This window comes from Hypanus sabinus, chromosome 2, assembly GCF_030144855.1.
Source record: "Hypanus sabinus isolate sHypSab1 chromosome 2, sHypSab1.hap1, whole genome shotgun sequence".
Lineage (NCBI taxonomy): Eukaryota > Metazoa > Chordata > Chondrichthyes > Myliobatiformes > Dasyatidae > Hypanus > Hypanus sabinus.
In genome coordinates, this window is record NC_082707.1 from 143,488,294 (window position 1) to 143,508,131 (window position 19,838).

At 35.8% G+C, this 19,838-nt stretch overlaps 1 protein-coding gene across 3 annotated transcripts in view; it reads right to left on the reverse strand.

Annotated features, from left to right (window-relative positions):
- strn3 (striatin, calmodulin binding protein 3) overlaps positions 1–19,838 on the reverse strand; it is a 174,652-nt gene that overhangs the window by 57,806 nt on the left and 97,008 nt on the right. Inside the window, exons 8-9 of one of the 3 annotated variants that reach the window (XM_059956184.1) lie at positions 16,767–16,877; positions 5,671–5,811 (exon numbers count right to left, since the gene is read on the reverse strand). The exons of 1 other annotated variant lie outside the window; for it this stretch is intronic. In XM_059956184.1, the coding sequence (XP_059812167.1) occupies positions 5,671–5,811; positions 16,767–16,877 (252 nt within the window). The remainder of the gene's footprint in view (positions 1–5,670; positions 5,812–16,766; positions 16,878–19,838) is intronic. One more of the 3 variants, XM_059956193.1, reaches the window with a different exon arrangement.

Genomic DNA, 19,838 nt, shown 5'->3' on the forward strand with positions numbered 1-19,838 from the left:
GCTAAGTTTGGAGGATAATTCAGAATTATGATCCAACAAGCATTATTTATTTTTTGCTTAGGTTTTGATCTAGTGTCAGTCTCTTTAAAGCTCAATAAATATGCTCAAAGCTTAAAGGGTGGCATAATAGACAGAATCATGTGTAAGGCTCATGCCGATAGAAAGTTTGCTTTTAAAATCAGCAAGGTTTCCAAATGCACTCAAAATTAGTAACTGTTTCAACATATACATACTGATAGTTCATATTTTTCAATTTAGTCGAGCGGAAAATCAAAATTCAGTCAGTCCCAATAACTCAAGTATAAAATGCAATGAGAGGCTGATCTGCTCAAGCATATGAAGGACAGTTGTAAAATCTTTGCAGTGTGGCAACTTAACAAGATATAGCAATACAATTTGTGACTTCTCAGAAATGCTTGATGCTCTTTCATAAAACCTTTAATGATTCTGCTAGGATCTTGAATGTAAAAGCAATTCTTACAGCCACATTAACATGCAGAACTACAAATGTCCAGGATTGAATCTTAACTTATGTGGATGTCAGCTACATAAGCAATTAAACTCAGCAAAACTGACAGAGAATTCTTCTAATTAGATAGCTTTTATTTAGTTATCTAATTATCTTCAAATGATGCCTACTGGAAAGTAAATGAAAGTGATTGACAAGAATACCATCAAGTTCTTGCAGACAAATAATCATTTTTCTGAATATTTATTCAATAAAAAATTATTATATCAAACAATTGCCATTACATATTATGTCAAAATAACAAACAAGGGAGTAAATCCATGAAACATGCAAGGTACCTTATAAAACAAGTGAAACATTAACTGGAAGTAGGTACATTAATTGAAACTAGACCAAATAGCTGTTCAAAGTAGTATAAAAGGTCCATTGGCTTAACTTGTCTTGGTGGCTAAAAAAGAGCTATTCAGATTAATCCAACCATCTAATTCATTAAGTCTTGGCACTTCAAAAGCAAAGCAACACAGTTTTTAACAGGCAGTAATGTTTGCTGCCTCTAGTGTTCCTTTAGGGAGATCACACCATCATCTTTTGAACAGATTTCTCAGCTTCTCATCCAATCAATAACCTTAGATCTATTCCCTATTACTACTAGGTTCTTTTTATTCATTTCTTTACATAGAATCAAATCTCTCCTCAGCCTTTCTGTTCAGAAGGAAGTAACACCAATCATTGACTCCTTTCAGCAAAAGTACTTCACTCTTGGCACAATTGTTCAAAATTTCTTCTGCTCTCTCCAGTGTAATTAATCACCCTACAATACAGTAAAAACAATTGTCCAGACTGCTCTATGAGTTGGCTAACTAGTGCTTTATAGAGTTTTAACTAGTGTTTGTCAGTTTCTTTGTTTTTGCATCTTATGTTTCAAAATATAATTATCCAAATGAATACTGTTAACTTGATTGGTGTATCATGCTATATCATCATCTTGAGTTTGTTCATTTACACAAAGTAAAGTGGCATCACTCAGTTTAGCCTAATGGCCTATGCCAAGTTCGGCTCCAGAAAATTTGTTCATCGAATTCAACAAGCTAATCCTTAAAGTTACAAAGCCAAGTTGTTTTGGTTTTCTTTCACAATGGAACATGCTCGCTTCTCACTGCTCAGGAAGAACGTACAGGAGCCTCAGGACTCATACCACCAGGTTCATGAACTGTTATTCCCCCTCAACCATCAGGCTCTTGAACCAAAGGGGATAATTACGCTCAACTTCACTTGCCCCATCACTGAAATGTTCCCACAACCTATGGACTCACTTCCAAGGACACTTCATCTCATGTTCTTGATATTTATGGCTTATTTATTATTAATTCTTTATTTTTGGATTTGCACAGCTTGTTCTCTTTTGGACAGTGGTTGAACACTTAAATTAATACCATCTTTCTTTGATTCTATTATGGTTATTATTCTATTCTGAATTTGAGTATGCCCACATGAAAATGAATCTCAGATATATATGATGACATACAAGAACTCTAATAATAAATTTACTTTGAACTATGAAACCTAGAGTAAACACAAAAGAAATCTCCCTCTTTAAAAGTATAAAGTATTCTGCAAACAGTAAATTACAAAAGAAATTTGACCATGTGAAAGGTTGAGTTTCCTTTTATTCTCCATTTTATAATAATCACACTGAATTATAATAACCGTATTCCATTCAGTCCTTTAAAATACAAAATTAGTTAGTTTCTTGGCTTTCAATTATCCTCAACTTATTGCAGTTTCAGTCCATCTTCTAGAACCTAGGACAAATACACAAGCAAGATTACAGTCTTCAATGCACACAAGATGCTTTATTGTTATACAGTACTTCCTGTGCAACACATTGGCATGATTAGTTGAGAAATATTAATCCAAAGTGACACAAGGTCAATGCACGAGAGCAATCAATAATACCAATCCAGAGAAAATTGTGTTTTCAAAACTGTATCTAAAATTTATGACATCGGAAAATACACAAAACAAAGACCACTTGGGTCAGATTCTTGACATTTTGCCAAGGCCATCAGAGAGATCTGGACATGAAAAGAGAAAATTGGAAAAGAAAATTTTATATAGAAAAATTAGAAGAGGGATTGTAAAACTGAAAATTTAGTGCAGCTAATGTTGATTAATTTTCCAGAAATCTACATAGAACTATATTCCGAGAAAAAGAATTAACCTTTATAGGCAAAATGCAAGACATGTTAAAAATTATAAATGTGTACCTGAATTTCAGCTCGAATAAAGCACTGACAGAGAAATATGCACAAATGGTCAACTGAACAATTGCGCCTGCTTGGTACACTTTAAATAGTCTTATAATCTGGAGTATTAATTTAAAAATCCCAGTGGCTGTGAACCTCAAACCTTAAGATAGATCTTACAAACATAGAATTAACAAGAAAGTCACGATTTTATTGGAGAAATATTGGCTTCTGAACTGTCTATATAGCAATAGTGTTAAAATGTCAAAGTCACTATTATACAGTGACTATTGAAAGTTATGAAATATGAAATTATAGGAATACCACTTATTTCATGTATTTTGTGTATGTTGTTCCCCCCATTATTCAGTATGTGATATGATAGCTTAATCAAATTTCACAATCAGTAAAACTTAAGTACTCAATTAAAATTGCATCCACAATGAAATCAGTTATACTCAGTTCAGCTTCCAGTATGCTATTGACCAGAAGAATATATTGCTTGAAACAAATTCCAACAAGAACCTTATTAAAATACGTATACAAGCTTCCAAATTAAGTCCCATAAGATATATACCAGATTCTCAAGAATATTATAATGAAATAACTTGCATGATTGAGACACAAAAATTGTGTCTCCATCACACATGTTGAGATTATGCAGTCAAATGAATAGTTATTAATGTAGTAATGAACATACTGATTAATGGACTTATGAAAGTACTGCATAATCTTAATGCAAGTGTGACTGATGTATAAAGAGAGCTCTTCCAGAAATAGAAAAAAGCAACACATATGGTGGAAATCTAATTAAATTGCTACCTGGAAAATTAATATCATAATTTCTTTACTACAAGAACAATATTCCAAAAAAGTAGGTGGTTTGTCAGATCAGATCGCAAACAAGGACTGAAATACATAAGTATATTTAAAAGCCAGTACTGGAATTTATGCCCATAGATTAATCATTTTTTTATATTGTTATAATTTACTGGAAACTGTATGGCTATTTAATTAAATGGTAAAGGGATTTTTGTAACGAAGTACTATTAAAATTTCCAAGGTAAGAAGAACATTTGAATAAAATATAAAGTTTAAGTCTTATATTTGAAAACTTAATGACTCAAGTCTCACTGCAGGATGTAAATGACTAATTTTTGATTTACTTTTCTATAATTGGAATTCTCTAATTTCTGTAAGTATTTTCTGTAATTGTCCTTACAAAAGCAATGGCGGGCCTCTTTCCTGGACAACAACAGACCCTACCCTCTTTATGGTGGATATTCAGAGGAGACAGGTGGGTCATGCACAAACCACTTCTGTCTGAAAATGGTTTCAAACTCATCCGTTTTATCTTTTCCAGTATCATGTGTCATGTTTTCAAAATTTCTGCTCTTGCTAGTATTGTATAATTAGCCATCAACATTCAGAACAGGAGATGGCAAGCTAAATAAGTTCAACCTCATACAGGAATGCACAACTTCATTTACAGCATGTGTTGGTGCATGCAACTCCTGATATGTCTTTTTACATTCATATCTGAAACAAGATTAATCCCTACACTTCAATTTGATGATGATGATCAAGGAAGAAAATGATAGGCCATGGTGTCAAGCTTCAATTTGTGGATGAATTTAATATTAATGCCTCAAAGGGTTTTATTGATTCCTAACTTCTAGAAATCTCTGTAGCTATACTATTTAACATAGCGGTATTGCCAATAGCTGGTGTTTATGACTTTATTTCTGCAAGGAGCTAGCTACTAACAATATTTGGGCAGGCAAATGGATTTACAAAGGGCTGACTGGTGAATACAAGGTCAAATACAGTTTTTGAATGAAAATCTGGTAGTTTGCTCTCATGTGGAAATAAGGTTCCATGATTTGTATAGGGAAATCTTCCAGTCCAGGTTTCTCCCAATTAACAAATGAGTCAAGCTTGTAAAGAACCCTTTATTGTGCAAAAATTAATTGCGGAGGAACAATTGCTGTAAACATGAAGGAAATAAATCAAAAGCTAGTCAGTATTCTCCCACTAAGAGTACAAAAAACAGATCAAGCATGCAATCTGAACCTTAAAAGTCATTCATCCAATGACCATTGTTGCCAGATGGAAGGGTAAAGGATCTTGTATTTTTAATTTTAAATACACTGCAGTTAGCAAAGATTGTTCCATTAATGTGATTAAAAAAACTTGAATGTAACTGTTGTCACAGATCTACAGAATGTTAGAAAGTCAGCATATAAATGTATTCCTTACTCTCTATTATGGCAGTTAAAGCCATTGTTAAGTAATAAATTAAGTTAAATAAACCCCTTTATTACAGGAAGGCTCCCTAAATGGCGTAGAAGGATATATTTATCTTTCAATCAACACGTCAAGAAACAGATGCTTCATAATGGTATTATAGCTCCCACACTAACTTGAGTACATTTCAACAAGTACTATCTGAAATACTGGATTAAGGTGTAAAATCCATGCTACCAAACTCAAAATGTAAAGTCACAATAGAAATTAAGACTTGTAAAGTATTCATCTACTGTATATAACAACAATCCAGACAAAAATTTATTTCTATTATAGCAATTTCCTATAGGATTTTATCACTGACTTACTGTATTATGAAGTGAAAACATTGATTCCACTTCACATTAGAACAGGTTGAAATTTGAGAAAACCTTTGGGCAGCATGAATTAAATTTATGATTCTAGTTTGTAATGTAGTTAGAAGCAGCCATGTCTGTCAGTGCAATAAACAGGTTTACAAGATCAGGAAACTGATGTGGGTAACATTCCTATTTTCCAGATTCACAATGAAAATAAATGTTGTTTTTCTGTATTAGATTAGAACTGATGGATATGCTTGCCAACACAATTATGTTGGGATGAAAAGAAGATACCAACACAAAATACTGACAGCTGAACAGGGAGATACAGTAACAATTTTAATTATACCTTCTTCTGCTCTTGAGCTGTCATGATCAGCCAGTCTGGAAGGGATTGGTCTAGACTGAATCATGGTTCCAGATGGCATGTGAGGCAGCTCATCATCTCTAAGATCTGCAATCATATCCTGAAGTTTTGACCTGTTTACCCCTGTAAATGAAAGCCATCACAAACTGTTCAGTCACATATTTACATTCCCGTTTGTGTAAAATAGGTACTATGACTACATCTCTCTTTGTTCAGGTGGTCAAATTAAACACAGATTCATTCATTCTAACTTGGAAAAGCAGTCCAGTCTAGATAATGGCTCATATACGAATTGATTCTCAGGCATCATTAAACAATTTTCCCCAATAATCTTTACATCACATTATTAAAATTCAGCACATACAATTTTAAACAAACTGAAAATCCCATGTTACTGTTGAATAATTTAAAAGAGTTCACTGATTATGCTTGGAAAGCAAAAACAAACAAGGAACAAATCACTTAAGAAATATGAATGGAAAACAAATTAAGTTTTAAAAAATGTCTTAGACTTTACTCTAGGGGTGCAACCAACTCAGACTTCAACTCTTGGATCACAATACTCAACAAATGATCAGCCTCTACCATCACGATCACACCTCCCTAGCGTACATATAAGGAGAGCAAAATACGAAGCAACTCTTACTCTTTCCCTTTGTCTTCATTTCCTCCTCCTATCCTACCTAGAGCCTTCACTAAAGCAAACTTTAAAACCTTTCTTTTTAATGAAAGAGCAATACCACTAGCAGTAAATTATATTTCTCAGATAACAATTACTCACCAGAGTAATTCCAATCTTCCATGGCATGTCTTCTAGTCGTTAGGTTTGTATTATACTACCTCATGATCCAGAGGCTGAGTGTAATGTCTTCAAATCCATTTATGGAATTAACTTCCAGCACAGGAATCTTCAAAGGCCAGAGGAACTTATGCACCAAATAACTTTGTGGATAAAAGATGTGGAAGCTCTCGATTCAAATCGCTCCTGGGGCCATCTGACATATCCAAAGGAGTCCTCACACTCCAAGAAAGCACTGTCAGTTAAGGGATATGAAACTGAGGAGTAAGATCCAAAGACTGAAGGAGTTCAATCACCAAAAACAGAGGAATGGACTTAAGTGCTAAAGATTTTCTTATTTAGAAACGATCAGCAGAAAGTCCAAAGAAAACATAGTAAATAATTGTGTGCAACTGCTCTTCCATATTCAGTATTGGTGCTTCTAGGCTCATTCTAGCATGAAACAAATTGGCAGTCGAAAAAGAACAAGACATTGCCAGAAGGATCATGAAACAAACATCCATGAATAGGGTTTAAGGGAAGAGACATTCCAGACAAGGCGAAAAAAAGATAGTTTAATTGCTGTATCAATTAAATGATAGCATTTGAGTCATCCTCTGGAATCTTAACAACTATTAAGAGATGGAACGCATATATACAAAGTCCCATACATTCTTCACAGGTACAGCTTCTCAGAAGCATGTAACATCTTATATCAAATTACAACTAGAACCCATTTGCAAGTCTTCTGCAAACTTCCATCTTTTCTAAAAAAAAAGAATATTCGCAGGCTATAATTCCAGCATGCTTAGAGATCTTTTTTAAAATGAACATTAAGTGCTTACGTACGATGTAATCTAACAAATGAAAAATCTCCAGTCCATGTACCACAGAAAGCATTATCTACCAAGAGCGAAACATACAAGAATGCTACTCATGTTTCCATCACCCAAAGAACAGCATCAATCACTGAGAATTGAAGTTTCAATGCTTTTCTCTGCCACTAAGAAACAGAAAGCCAAGCAAAACTACATCCAAAACAATGATTTTTTTTTTGCAAAACAACTGCAAATGGATAGAAAACTAATTGCTGTTTAAGCTCTCTCAATAGCACTTGGCACATATTAAAGCCAAAAGTTTCAGGATATTTCCACATTTAATCAGCGGTTTCGCTGGAGTCAGCAGATCAGTGGTTGAAAGATTCCTATTGATACTGAGCTATTGGGTGAGGAGAAAAGTGGGAAGTTAATTTAAGTTCCAAGTCCCAATGATAATCCTTCAACACCCATCCGAAGTAAATACGTGCATGTCAGGAGTAAGTAGGACGCATGTCTTCCATCTTGAACAGTCTAGTAGTCTGTTGAAACTATTACAACTCACAGATGAATAATGCTTACTTCAACAAAAGTCAGCATCTTCAAAATATAACTAAATCAAACTTGGTCAGAGAAAATTCCAAAACACAGAATGGTGGCTTAAGCAGATGTGATGCAATTCCAATATATAGCTTTGAACCCTACCAAACTGATGATATCCTAAAATTGTCACACAACCTTTTTCTTACACAGCAATCATTAGACTATGTACTCAACTCAGCAAAATTACAGATAAGACATATCACAATTTAGAAAAGGAAGTCATTCCAGCCTATGCATGTTGAATCATTAATTTTATTCATTGCACATAATTTCCAAACTATTGCATATGGTCCAATATCTAAATACTGTGGTTAAGCCATTTCATCTAACTATGATGCTGTCTTAAAATAAATTAGTTCTCATTAAGCAATTTCAAATTAGTAGTATAAAAATTACATATCTGTTTAACTATAGGGGTAGTTTTCATCTGAAATTCAGTGTCTACTTCTGCTGGATTATCAGTGGCATACAGATCTATATTGTTAATATAGGAGGATACTTTCACTATCATATACCATCTTCCATTAACATCTCCCAATGTCATCTAGGAACACAGTTCTCTTTATAGTCAGCTGCAGAGGATTCACAGGAATGCACTTGTCTCTGTTCCTCACTTGTAAAGGAATAAAAATGAATAACCGGAGTTTTAAACATATTATTAATAACTGTACATGGCCAGAATATTACTTTTTACACTAAAAGGTGCCTTAGTGATCAATGTGACCTTGGAACTCTCTTGATTTGAAACAGTATTGTACGAGGAGAAATGCTTCAATAAATTGTAATATCCACCATATCAAATCACTTATACCTCATAAATTCGATCCACCACAGATCTCATTCTATTACAAAAGACATGTAATTGATGACCAACAAAGGGATTTTTGTATTTATGTTTCAAAGGCAGTATGATAAACCTTAATTTGAGGTGTATGTTGCACCAATATTTGAGTATCTGAGCAACATTCAGACTAGATATCAGTCCCAAAAACAAAAAAAAAAGCTTGTGCTTTAATAAGTAGTTCTGGTCCACTGGTTTGACAGCCATTTAACCACAACCTGCAAGTCAGGTAAAATAAATGCACACTATAATGGTTCATATTAAAGTCTAATAATAAAACAATATTCTAGCCAAAAATCAATTTGAAATACAATGAATATATTTTTTTACCTCTGCAATTCACATACACTTACAAATAAGATAACACAGGAGCAGAATCATACCATTCAGTCCATCGAGTTTGCCCTGCCATTCCAACATGGCTGATTTAAAGAAATTCCTCCTCATCTCAGTTCCAAAGGGACATCTCTCTATTCTGAGGTTATGCTCTCTGATCCTAGGCTCCTTCACTATAGGAAACATCCCTTCCACATCTACTCAATCCAGGCCTTTCAATATTTAATAGGTTGTAATGAGGTCCCACCTTCCTCCATATTTTCTAAACTCCAGGAAGTTTAGGTCCACAGCCATCAAACTTTCTTCACATACATTAAACCTTTCGTTCCCGCATCTGGACCCTTTCCAATGCCAGCACATTTCTAAGATTAGGGGCTCAAAACTGCTCATAATACTCCCAAGTCTGACCAATGCCTTATAAAGCCTCAGCATTACATCCTTGCTTTTATATTTTAGTCCTCTCAAAATGAATGATAGCATTACATTTGCCTTCCTTACAATCGACTCAATCTCCAAATTAACTTTTAGCAATTCCTGCACGAGGGCTCCCAAGTCCCTTTGCAACTGATTTCTGAATTTTCTCTGCATTTAGAAATTACTCTACACCTTATTCCTTCTACATATATGAACATATATTCTGTCTGCTACTTTTTTGCCCATTCTCCAGATCTGTCCAAGTTCTCTACAGACTCCCTACTACCTCTAAACTACCTGCACTTCCTCCCATTTTTGCATCGCCCATGAACTTGGCCACAAAGCCATCAATTTTATCATCCAAAGCATAGACCTCTGAGGCACACCACTAGTCACCGATTGCCAAACAGAAAAGGCCTCCTTTATTCCCATTCTTTGGCCTCCTGTCAGTTGCCTAATCTTCTAAGTTAATATTTTTGCTGTAATATCATCTTGTTTTGCAAGCTCATGTACAACACCTTATCAAAGGCCTTCTAAAAAATCCAAATAATCTACTGAGTCTCCCTTGTCTATTGCCTGAAATATTAGACATTAATTCCCCTTAAGGAAACCATACTTAAACTGTACTTCAACCTATTTTATCTGTGCCTCCAAGTATCCTGAAACCATATCCTTAATAATGGACTCCAACATCTTCACAGTTATTGAACTTGAGCTAACTGGCCTAGAATTTTCTTTCTTCTGCCTCTCTCCCTTCTTAAAAAGTGGAGTGGCATTTGCGATTTTCCAATCCTCCGGAACCATTCCAAACCTAATGATTCTTGAAAGATTGCTGCTAATGCCTCTACAATCTCTTCAGCTACCTCCTTCAGAACCCTGGGTGTAGTCCACCTGGTTAAATGATCCATCTTCATTCAGGGTTTTTAAGATTCCAAAGCATATTCTCCTTAGTAACAGCAACTACTATTTACTTCTGCTCCCCAATATTCTTAAATTTCTAGCATCTTGGTGGTGTCTTCCACAGCGAAGACTAATGCAAAATACTTATTCAGTTCACCCAACATTCCTTTGTCCCCCATTACTACCTCTCCAACAGCATTTCCCAGTGGTCAAGTATTCACTCTCACCTCTCTTTTACTCTGATATCTAAAAAAAACTTTAGTACCCTCTTTTATATTATTGGCTAGCTTACCTTCCTATTTAATTTTTTCTCTCCTTATGGCTTTTTCGTGCGAGGTTATAGCAGCGGCATCAACAAAGAGCATGTCACATATTAAGATCTTTTGCACCTTTGTTCTTGCTCTCAGGCGCGAGGGCAGAACAGCACCCATCAGACCTGGTGTGCATGTAGATGCCTTCTGTCGACTTCCCAAACATGTGCTTCAATAGCATAGAGATGATGATGCTGAATAACGTTGGGGCCAACGCACATCCTTGTTTCACTCCACGATGAATAGCAAAGGGTTCTGATGAGCTGCCATTGTACTGAACAGTAGCCCTCATGTCATCATGGAATGACTTGATGATACTTTGAAGTTTCGGGGGACAGCCGATCTTTAGGAGAATCTGAAAGAACCCATCCCTGCTGACAAGGTCGAATGCCTTGGTCAAGTCGATGAAAGAATCTCATGAACCGCTTCTCTAAGGCATGCAAGGACTTCAGGCTTACCATCAGCCTAAAGAAATATCCTTGCCCAGAACGTAGTGGAGACACCAGTCATTGCCATCGACAATTACGATCTAGGTTGTCCACGAGTTCACGTACTTGGGATCGACCATTAGCAACACTCTCTCCCTCAATGCTGAAATTAATAGGCGTATCAGCAAAGCAACATCGATCCTTGCTCCACTCTCCTTGCGGGTCAGGGAGAATCTGAAACTCACTACAAAGACCAAGACTGCCTTGTACAATGCATGCATTATCAGCACCCTCCTGTATGGTAGCGAGACTTGGACCATCTACTTCAAACAGGAGAGGAAACTCAATAGTTTTCACCTGCACAGCCTTCGCCGCATCCTCAGCAGCACCTGGAGAGGCAAAGTCCCGAACGCTGAGGTCCTCTCCTGCGCTGGACTTCCCACATTGTTCATGCTTATAAAACAACGCAGAATGTGCTGGCTGGGCCACGTCCATCATATGAAGAATAGTAGACTGCCAAAGGAGAACTAACAACAGGCAAGAGGAACGTTGGTAGACCCCAGCTTCACTTCAAGGACCTCAGCAAACATGACATGAAAGCCTTAAACATCAATACAGAGTGCTCGGAAGATACAGCAGATTACCTCCACAAATGGCGACATACTCTTCAGCAACACCTAGAGCAAGCTGAAAGAGTGATCCTGAGTTAGTTTGAGGAGCGGGAGCTAAATGGAGAGCACAGCGGACAGCAGACAACAGTTCCACGACGCCCTTACACATGCAGCAACTGTGGCAGAGCTGACCATTCCAGGATCAGCCTCAATAGCCAGTCGACGCTGCTCGACAAACCAGTGTCTACCAGAGGCACAGTACCCATGGTCGACCACGACCGACGGAGGCCGCACCATCTCCCTTGTCAGCCAGTTGCTTCATCCTCCCTTCAGAATACGTCTTCTTTGGAATCTACCTATCTTGTGCCTTCCGATTGCGCCCAGAAACTCCAGGGAGTTTCTTCCAATCAACTTTGGCCAGCTCTTCTCATGACTCTACAGTTCCCTTTACTCATCTGTAAATAATGATACATCTGAATTTGGCTACTCCCTCTTAAACTGCAGGGTGAATTATGTCATATTATGTTCACTGTACCTAAGGGTTCCTTTACCTCAACTTCCCTAATCAAATCTGGTTAATTACACAACATCCAATCCAGAACTGTCTTTTTCTTATTTGGCACAACCATAAGGTGCTCTAAGATGCCATCAAATTCCTTCTCTTGGGATCCAGCACCAACCTAATTTTCCTAATCATTCTGCATATTGAAATCCCCATGACTATCATAATAGCCTTTTCTATCTCCCATTGTAATTTGTACCCTACATTCTGGTTTGTATGGAGGCCTGAAAACAACTCCAATCAAGGTATTTTTACCCTTGCAGTTTCTTAACTCTACCCACAAGGATTCTATACCTTCTGATACCATGTCACCTCTTTCAAAGGGTTTGATTTCATTTTGTACCAACAAAGCCAACCATCCCCTCTGCCTAACTGCCTGTCCTTTTGATACAATGTGTATCCTTGGGATGTTAAGCTCCCAACTATGATCTTTCAGCCATGATTCACTGATGCTCACGGTATGCCCACCAATCTCTGTATGTGCTACAAGAGCACCTACCTTATTCAGTATACAGAGTGCATTCAAATATAATACCCTCAGTCCTGTAATCATCACTCATTTCAAATTTGCCCATGTTACCAGAATTAAAGTCTTAACCCTTTCTAAACTACACGCCACATCTATGTATATAGCAATTGCCCTTTCTCTGCCCAATCACTCCAGTTCCCATGCCACTGCCAAATCATGACTAATGTACTCATTCATTTCTCTTTTCTCAACAAAGTGTTTATTATTAGAACTATAACAGCAATATTATGCTGCTAGCTAAAATTATTTCTCCTCATTCAGTGCTAAATGTACTATGGCTTCCCTCCATTGTTTCCTGGACAAACTACTGCAAACAAAAATTGAACACAGTAGATATTCACATTTCCAACGAGAACTAATCTGTTTATCCATTATTTGAGTTAGAAAAACCCAATAAATCTACATATTGTATTTTATGTTTCATTCTACAATTGTACAGATTAAGACTCTTAGCAGGTATACCAGAAGTCAATATGCAACTCTCACTATTTTCCTCAAGTCTATTCCTATTTTTTAAATTCCACCCATTAAGTGTCCACATCCAACATATCTCTTTGCTTATTCATTCACCATAAGGGATTTTCCTCCTTAAATATCATAATACCCATGTCAATATGACATTTCCCCATCCTTCAGAAAGAGAATATATAATGTTAAATGGGTTTCCAACTGCTTTGCAACGCCACATCAATAGGAATTACTGCATAATACCTTCCCGAGTTAATTCCTTTATATTAGCTGGATTAGCTAAAGTTAACTACAAATGGATGTCCTCTGCAACCTCAATTTCTATTGGGTTTCAATTTACAGTATGTGTAAATTTTCTTTCCATTCGGGTCTCGGATGAAGGTATAACTGAGAAGGCTATATACTATCCACCCTCTGCTGTGATTGGGTAGGGATTTCAAGAATTTAGACTGAATGATGGAGGAATGGTCATGTTTACCCAAGTCAAGAGAAGTGCAAAACTTGAGGGAACCCATAGATGATGGTATCCCAAGAGTCAGGTGCCATTTTTCTTCTTGCTGATGAAGGTTGTGAATGAAGGAAATGGTGAAAAAGGAGCCTTCCCTAATAACCGCATTGCATTTTGAAGTCAGTATCCATTGTAGCCATAGAGTGGGCACTGTAGTGCATACTATGAATATTCCAAATGGTGGTTTGAGTGCCAAACAGACGATGCTTTGCCTTGGATGTTCTTGGAGCTGCATTTACTCTGGCAAATGGATAATATCCCACTGCACTTGTTATATGTTCTCTCAATTGTGAAAGGGATTGCTGAATGAAGCAAGTCACTTGCTGCAGGAGATCCAGTATCTAAGTTGCTCTTGTAGCCACAAAATTTCAGTGGCTAGTTCAGATTTTGGTCAATGTTGACTAACAGAAAATCGATAAAAGACTAGCAACTCTGACCTGTTGGAGAAAGTCTATGTTTGGCATTTTTATATGACAAATGTTACTTAGCACATATTATGATCTATATTTTGGCTAAAAATACTTGAAGTTATAGAGTGCTTCATTCTTGGAGGATCTACAAATAGAATTAAATATTGTATGATCCTCACTGAACATCCTCACGTATGATGGTATGAAGGAAAGTTATTAACAAACCATTTAAAATTGTTGTGACTGTTAGCTCCTGTAGCAATGTCCTGGGTCTGTGAAGATGATCATTAACAGCCACAACCACTATCATTAGTGTGAGATACAATTCCCACCAGTGAGGAGCTTTCTCTTCAACTTTCATTGACAACAGTGCTAAGAGGACTCCTAATGCTGCTCTCTGTAAAATACTGTCTTAATGTCAAGGAGAGTCATTTTTCTTTCATCTCTAGAACTTAGATTTTTTACCCACGTTTGGACCACGAGTGAAAAGCAAGTGATATTAGTAAAAATCAACTGATTATTTTTGAGATTAATAGATCTTCCGACAGTACAGTCAAGACCTCATACCATCACTTTGTTGATGATTGAGTATAAACCGGTGGATTGGCAACTGCTTAAATTGAAATTTTCACACTTCTTTCTACTTATGATACATCACAGATACAGTATTGAGATCATGTACCATCGCGCCATCCCATTAAATGGATGCCACTAATTTCATATTGCTGCTAAACTGTAATTTTAATTTCTCCCTAAAGTGAAGCCTGGAACTGTGGCCAGAAAAAAATGCAATAATGAGAACAAGCCTCTTTTGCTATGCATTCTACATATCATACTGAGTATTAATGGCAGAAAATTTAAAAATATCATCAGTACATATGGTAGCTAGAATGAGAAAAACCAAGACTGAAAAAGATAAGTTTATTGAAGAGTTTTGTGCAATTAGATCCTAATTGTTTTTTTTATCAGTTGCAAGCAATTAATTAGTAATGGTCACCTTCTTTGATTCTATACATATAAGAGTTTAAAACTGACAGGAAGAATCATGTTTAGAGTCAAAGGAAATATTATGCTTCTCCACAATTAATACATAATTCCTGTGAATTAACTCCTGTTCATCCACCTCCACAGTGATCCAAGTGAACACTAGTTTCTGATTTCTAGCATTTGTGTATTTGAAATATGTGTTTGGATACTCATAGCAGCACAGCCTTATTCAGAAGATTTCTTTACTGAGAACTAAAGTTATTCCAACATAACCAAACAATCACAGTGTTCATGATTCTCTTTGCAGGTTAAAATACCAATTCAACATTTTAAAATATACCAAATATGAACTCTTCTTGTTTTCAAATCTTCAGGTTAAAATTTTCTCCCAAAGCTACATATAGATAGGATTTAAGAACATGGGCAGCATAATAATATAGAATTGAAACATTTTCTTCATGTCCTCAATGCCAATGACATGGAGGTAAATTGTTTTTCAATCTGAATTATACATTCTATTTGTTAAAAACATTATTGAATATTGTAATTATGAAATTATATGGCCTAAAGTCTATGTTTATTACAAGTTGCTTAAAAGTTGATATTATCTACCTCTACCCATCCCCATCATCCCACCCCTGAACTGTTATATCTGAAGGAAGCAATAATCCTAGTTCCAATCAACACTGCAGCAAATAATGAAGAGTTTACTTTGAATTACCAAAATCAATAAAATTTAAAAAGCTTGAGGCTCTATTACTAAATATTACATTATTCACTCCCTGCATCTTCCTTGTTTCTTACAGGATTTTATTCTAATATCAAAGACAAATTCTAAGAAAGCCAACATTGTAATTACTTTGATAAAAGAATTTAGTCATAAACGGGCATCCATTAGGAATAAAATTGCAAGACTATATCAATGTGTGCGCACTTCTTGCTGGAATGAAACATGCAGTTTAAAATGTTTAACATGCAATGTTAGTTCTTGTGTACTATATGCAGTATTTGAGCTTTACCTGAAGGTAAAACAGTTTACAATTCTCTTGTTATCACTACATTAAAGATGATAGAACCAGCAATTTAATTTTCTACATTTTGAATTTAACTCCTATTGAAGTTTTAGCTTTCAACAAACATTCAAAAATTCTGGAACTTTCTGACAGTTTGTTGGCAACCTGTTTATAAGGTACAAATGCATCATTTTAGAATTAAATCGATACTGTATGTATATTTTTCAAAGTAAAGCAATCTTGCCAATTGGGTCTGCCTAATACAAGGAGAATGTCAGTTTATGAACTGAATAATTTCAAGACTATATAAATTTTAAGAATCATTATTTTCTGAATGTTTTAAGTCCAGATAGAACTATACTCTCAGAGATGCAGCCTATATGACTTCCACACCACAATTCAAACCCCACTTACTAACGTTCGTTGCACCCCTAATCTACAGTTTTAAGTTTTAAAGGAAAGGACTGAAAAAATAAAGAAATTAATGAAAAAGAAATGAGAGTAAAACAGATTTATGTCGATAAGAAAGGTTGCATTGTATTGTTAAGAATTATCTGCACTTACTCTTGACCCCCTTCTTGCCTTTCCGCTCCTTCATGTACTGTTCCTTCAGTTTACTCATTAGTCCCTTGTCTACTGCCCAAACCTCCGAAGTTGGTGAGAAGTCATCTTTGTCTACATGCAGCACATCATTGAAAAAAAATCAGCCAATTGGAATGCAAGCAATCAATGCTGCTAGTTCAAGTGGATTAGTGGTTTAAAACATAACCAAAGAATAATTACACAATATTTTAACAATTTTAAATGAAAAAAAATTAAAAGCAAATTACTCTTTGTTTATAGGCCCTATTCTTGGAAAGGCTATTCTTAATGGTCAATGTGAACTTGATTATTGCAATTCCATGCCATTGTAGCCAATATAGCAAAGCACCATTAATCAGTATTTTCACTCTCACCTTCCCTTACAAGCAATAAATTGGACAGCACACAAAAAGGGTTCTCCTTTCACCTTGCTAAGAAGTTCACTCAAAGGCAAGTATCAATATGTGCTAAGATTAGTAATAACCCTCTTTCATTTGATCACTCTAGGCATTGTCTGTTTACTAAATGATAATCCACAGATTAGTTTCACTATTATTCATTAATTTATCATATTTTGACAGTTTGTGAATTGTATATTTTCCTTTTTTAAAATTTCTTTTACTGTTGCCTATTGACGGTAAAAAAAATTGCTTTGTGATAAAAAACCTGTTCTTGACATTGATAAACCAACAGGAGGCTTATTACAAATGTTCAGAACCCAAATAACAAGAATATGTTAGAACTAGAGGAGAAAAGAAGATGGAGAATAAACAATGGAAGAGAAATAATTCGGAGTTCTTGGGATTTTTGGACCTCTAGTATTTTTTTTTTGTCTTATGAAAGGAAAACAATATTTGCCAAATCCCTGGATGATTTTGGTGGAGAGTGGGAACTGAAGCTCAGGTTAACATTCAACCACAATCCTACTGAATGTCAGTGTTAAGATAACTATCAGTATAACCATTACCCCTAATTTTTACATTCTTTTCTTTGTAATAGTTCTCTAGGCAGATTTCACAAAGCAGTCCAGTTCCAAAAAGCTTCATACATTTAAGTATTAAAGAGGAATAACCTAGTAGAAGAATAAATGCTAAAAATTAAGAAAGCTTGAGAGAAATTTCAAGTTTTTTTTGGACAAAAAGCTAAAATACATTTCTCTTGGAACTCAGGATTTCTGTTTGACCCTGGAACACCCTGAACACATCTATCTCATCTAAATTGGAACTTTCTAATAAACAGCCAAAAGCAAAATACCTAAAAATCCTTGGCTAAGGTTATCAATACTATTAAGACAGACCACAAATTCATCACCATCTGTAATTCACAGATTTGCAGATGTAGATTAATCAAGAGAGAAGTTCAGAATTAAACTAATTTAATTTACTATTAATTAGACAATTGATAGAACTTAAAGAAAATAAAATAGAATACATATGGAAAAAGCATCTGGAGGTTTCCTAGAATGTTATATATTATTTATACAAATCAATTATTTATGCAAAATTAAAACAATTGAAAACTTCAAATGCCGACACTTTGTTCAAAGAATTATGATGATTACTTTGTCGCAAAAGATTTTGTGTAAGAGGTGAATTTTAACAAGATAGCGGGGAGAAAGATAATGTGCTACAGAATTGTGGGTCATCATACAGTCACAAAGGGAAAAATGCAAAATTTACTTCCAAGGTCAAGGCACAGTATTAACACAAACTTTAAACAAACAGCACTAACTGCTGGCAATTTATTTTCCTTCTAAAAACTACATTTACCACTACTTACAATCAATTAGTCAAACTAATCCTTAAAAAAAATCTTCAGGACACAGGATTGATTGTTAACAGTCACTGGGTTATCCTCAAGATAATGACCTTCTTTTAAACTGTTTATATTCACATGTTCAAAGCATCCCAAAAGTTTCAGAACATTGACCAAGTGTTGATGAAAAGCTGACGTTATAGATCCAAGCCAGGAATTTGTGAGACCTGGTAAAGGATTTGGTCATGATTCAGCTTCCTTGCTCCTTCCTTATATCTGCCCTCCTTGGTGATGAAGGCAGTTTTAGAAAGAGCTGCTGAAAATGAATACCCAAATTGCAATCTATAGGTAAAACATGCCATAGCTGAAGTATGTCAATGATGTAAAGGGCAATTGTATTGAGTAGTGAATAAGTGCCAATCAAGCAAACTGCTTTGAAATAGACACTGTTAAGCTGAGTCAGTACTACTGCAGCGTCAACAATTAAACCTTTGTCTTCATATGTCATTCAAGGGTGTAAGCTGATGAGAGGAAATAACAGCAGTGCTTAGGGAAGATATTCTTGAGGAAATCACCAAGCAATGCCATTTAAGTAGATCTTAAAATTTAGAAAGGGGCAGTCACATTCATAAGGCTATATTATAGAACTGCCAGACCTGCCCCCCCGCACCCCCCCCCCCCATCTGAGGAGCAGATTAGTTGAAATATTGTACATAGTTGTGAGATAAGTAGGATATTGCCAGTACAAGACAGCCAATTTTCCTGATTTAGATAAGGCCACCCAGAATAAAAATGTCAAGGCAGGGCATAATTTGCTCAGTGAGTCCAAGTGTTTCCACAAGTAATATACAGTATAGAGAAGGAACAATACTGGACCCCTTCTTAGGGAATGAGGTAGACCAAGTAACTGAAGTGGCGGTAGGGGAGAACTTTGGCCGTAGTGACCACAATTTTATTTGTTTTTAAAATAGTTATGGAAAAAGAACAGTTCCACACATTAAAGACCTGAACTGAAGCACTGGCAATTTTGAGGACATTTAACTGGGTTGACTAGGTGACTATTTAAAAGAATAAGAACAGATTGCCAGTGGGAGGTTTCATAAAGGGGCATGAGATGTACTTGGGAGGCAGCATTAAAGTTAAACACAACAGATTCTAAAGATGCTGGAAATCCAGAGCAACACACACCAAATGCTAGAGAAACTCTGCAGACCAGGCAGCCTCTATAGAGTCGACGTTTCAGGCCAAGACTCTTCACCTGTGAGGAACTGAGGATATAAAAAATCATTTTGAACCTAA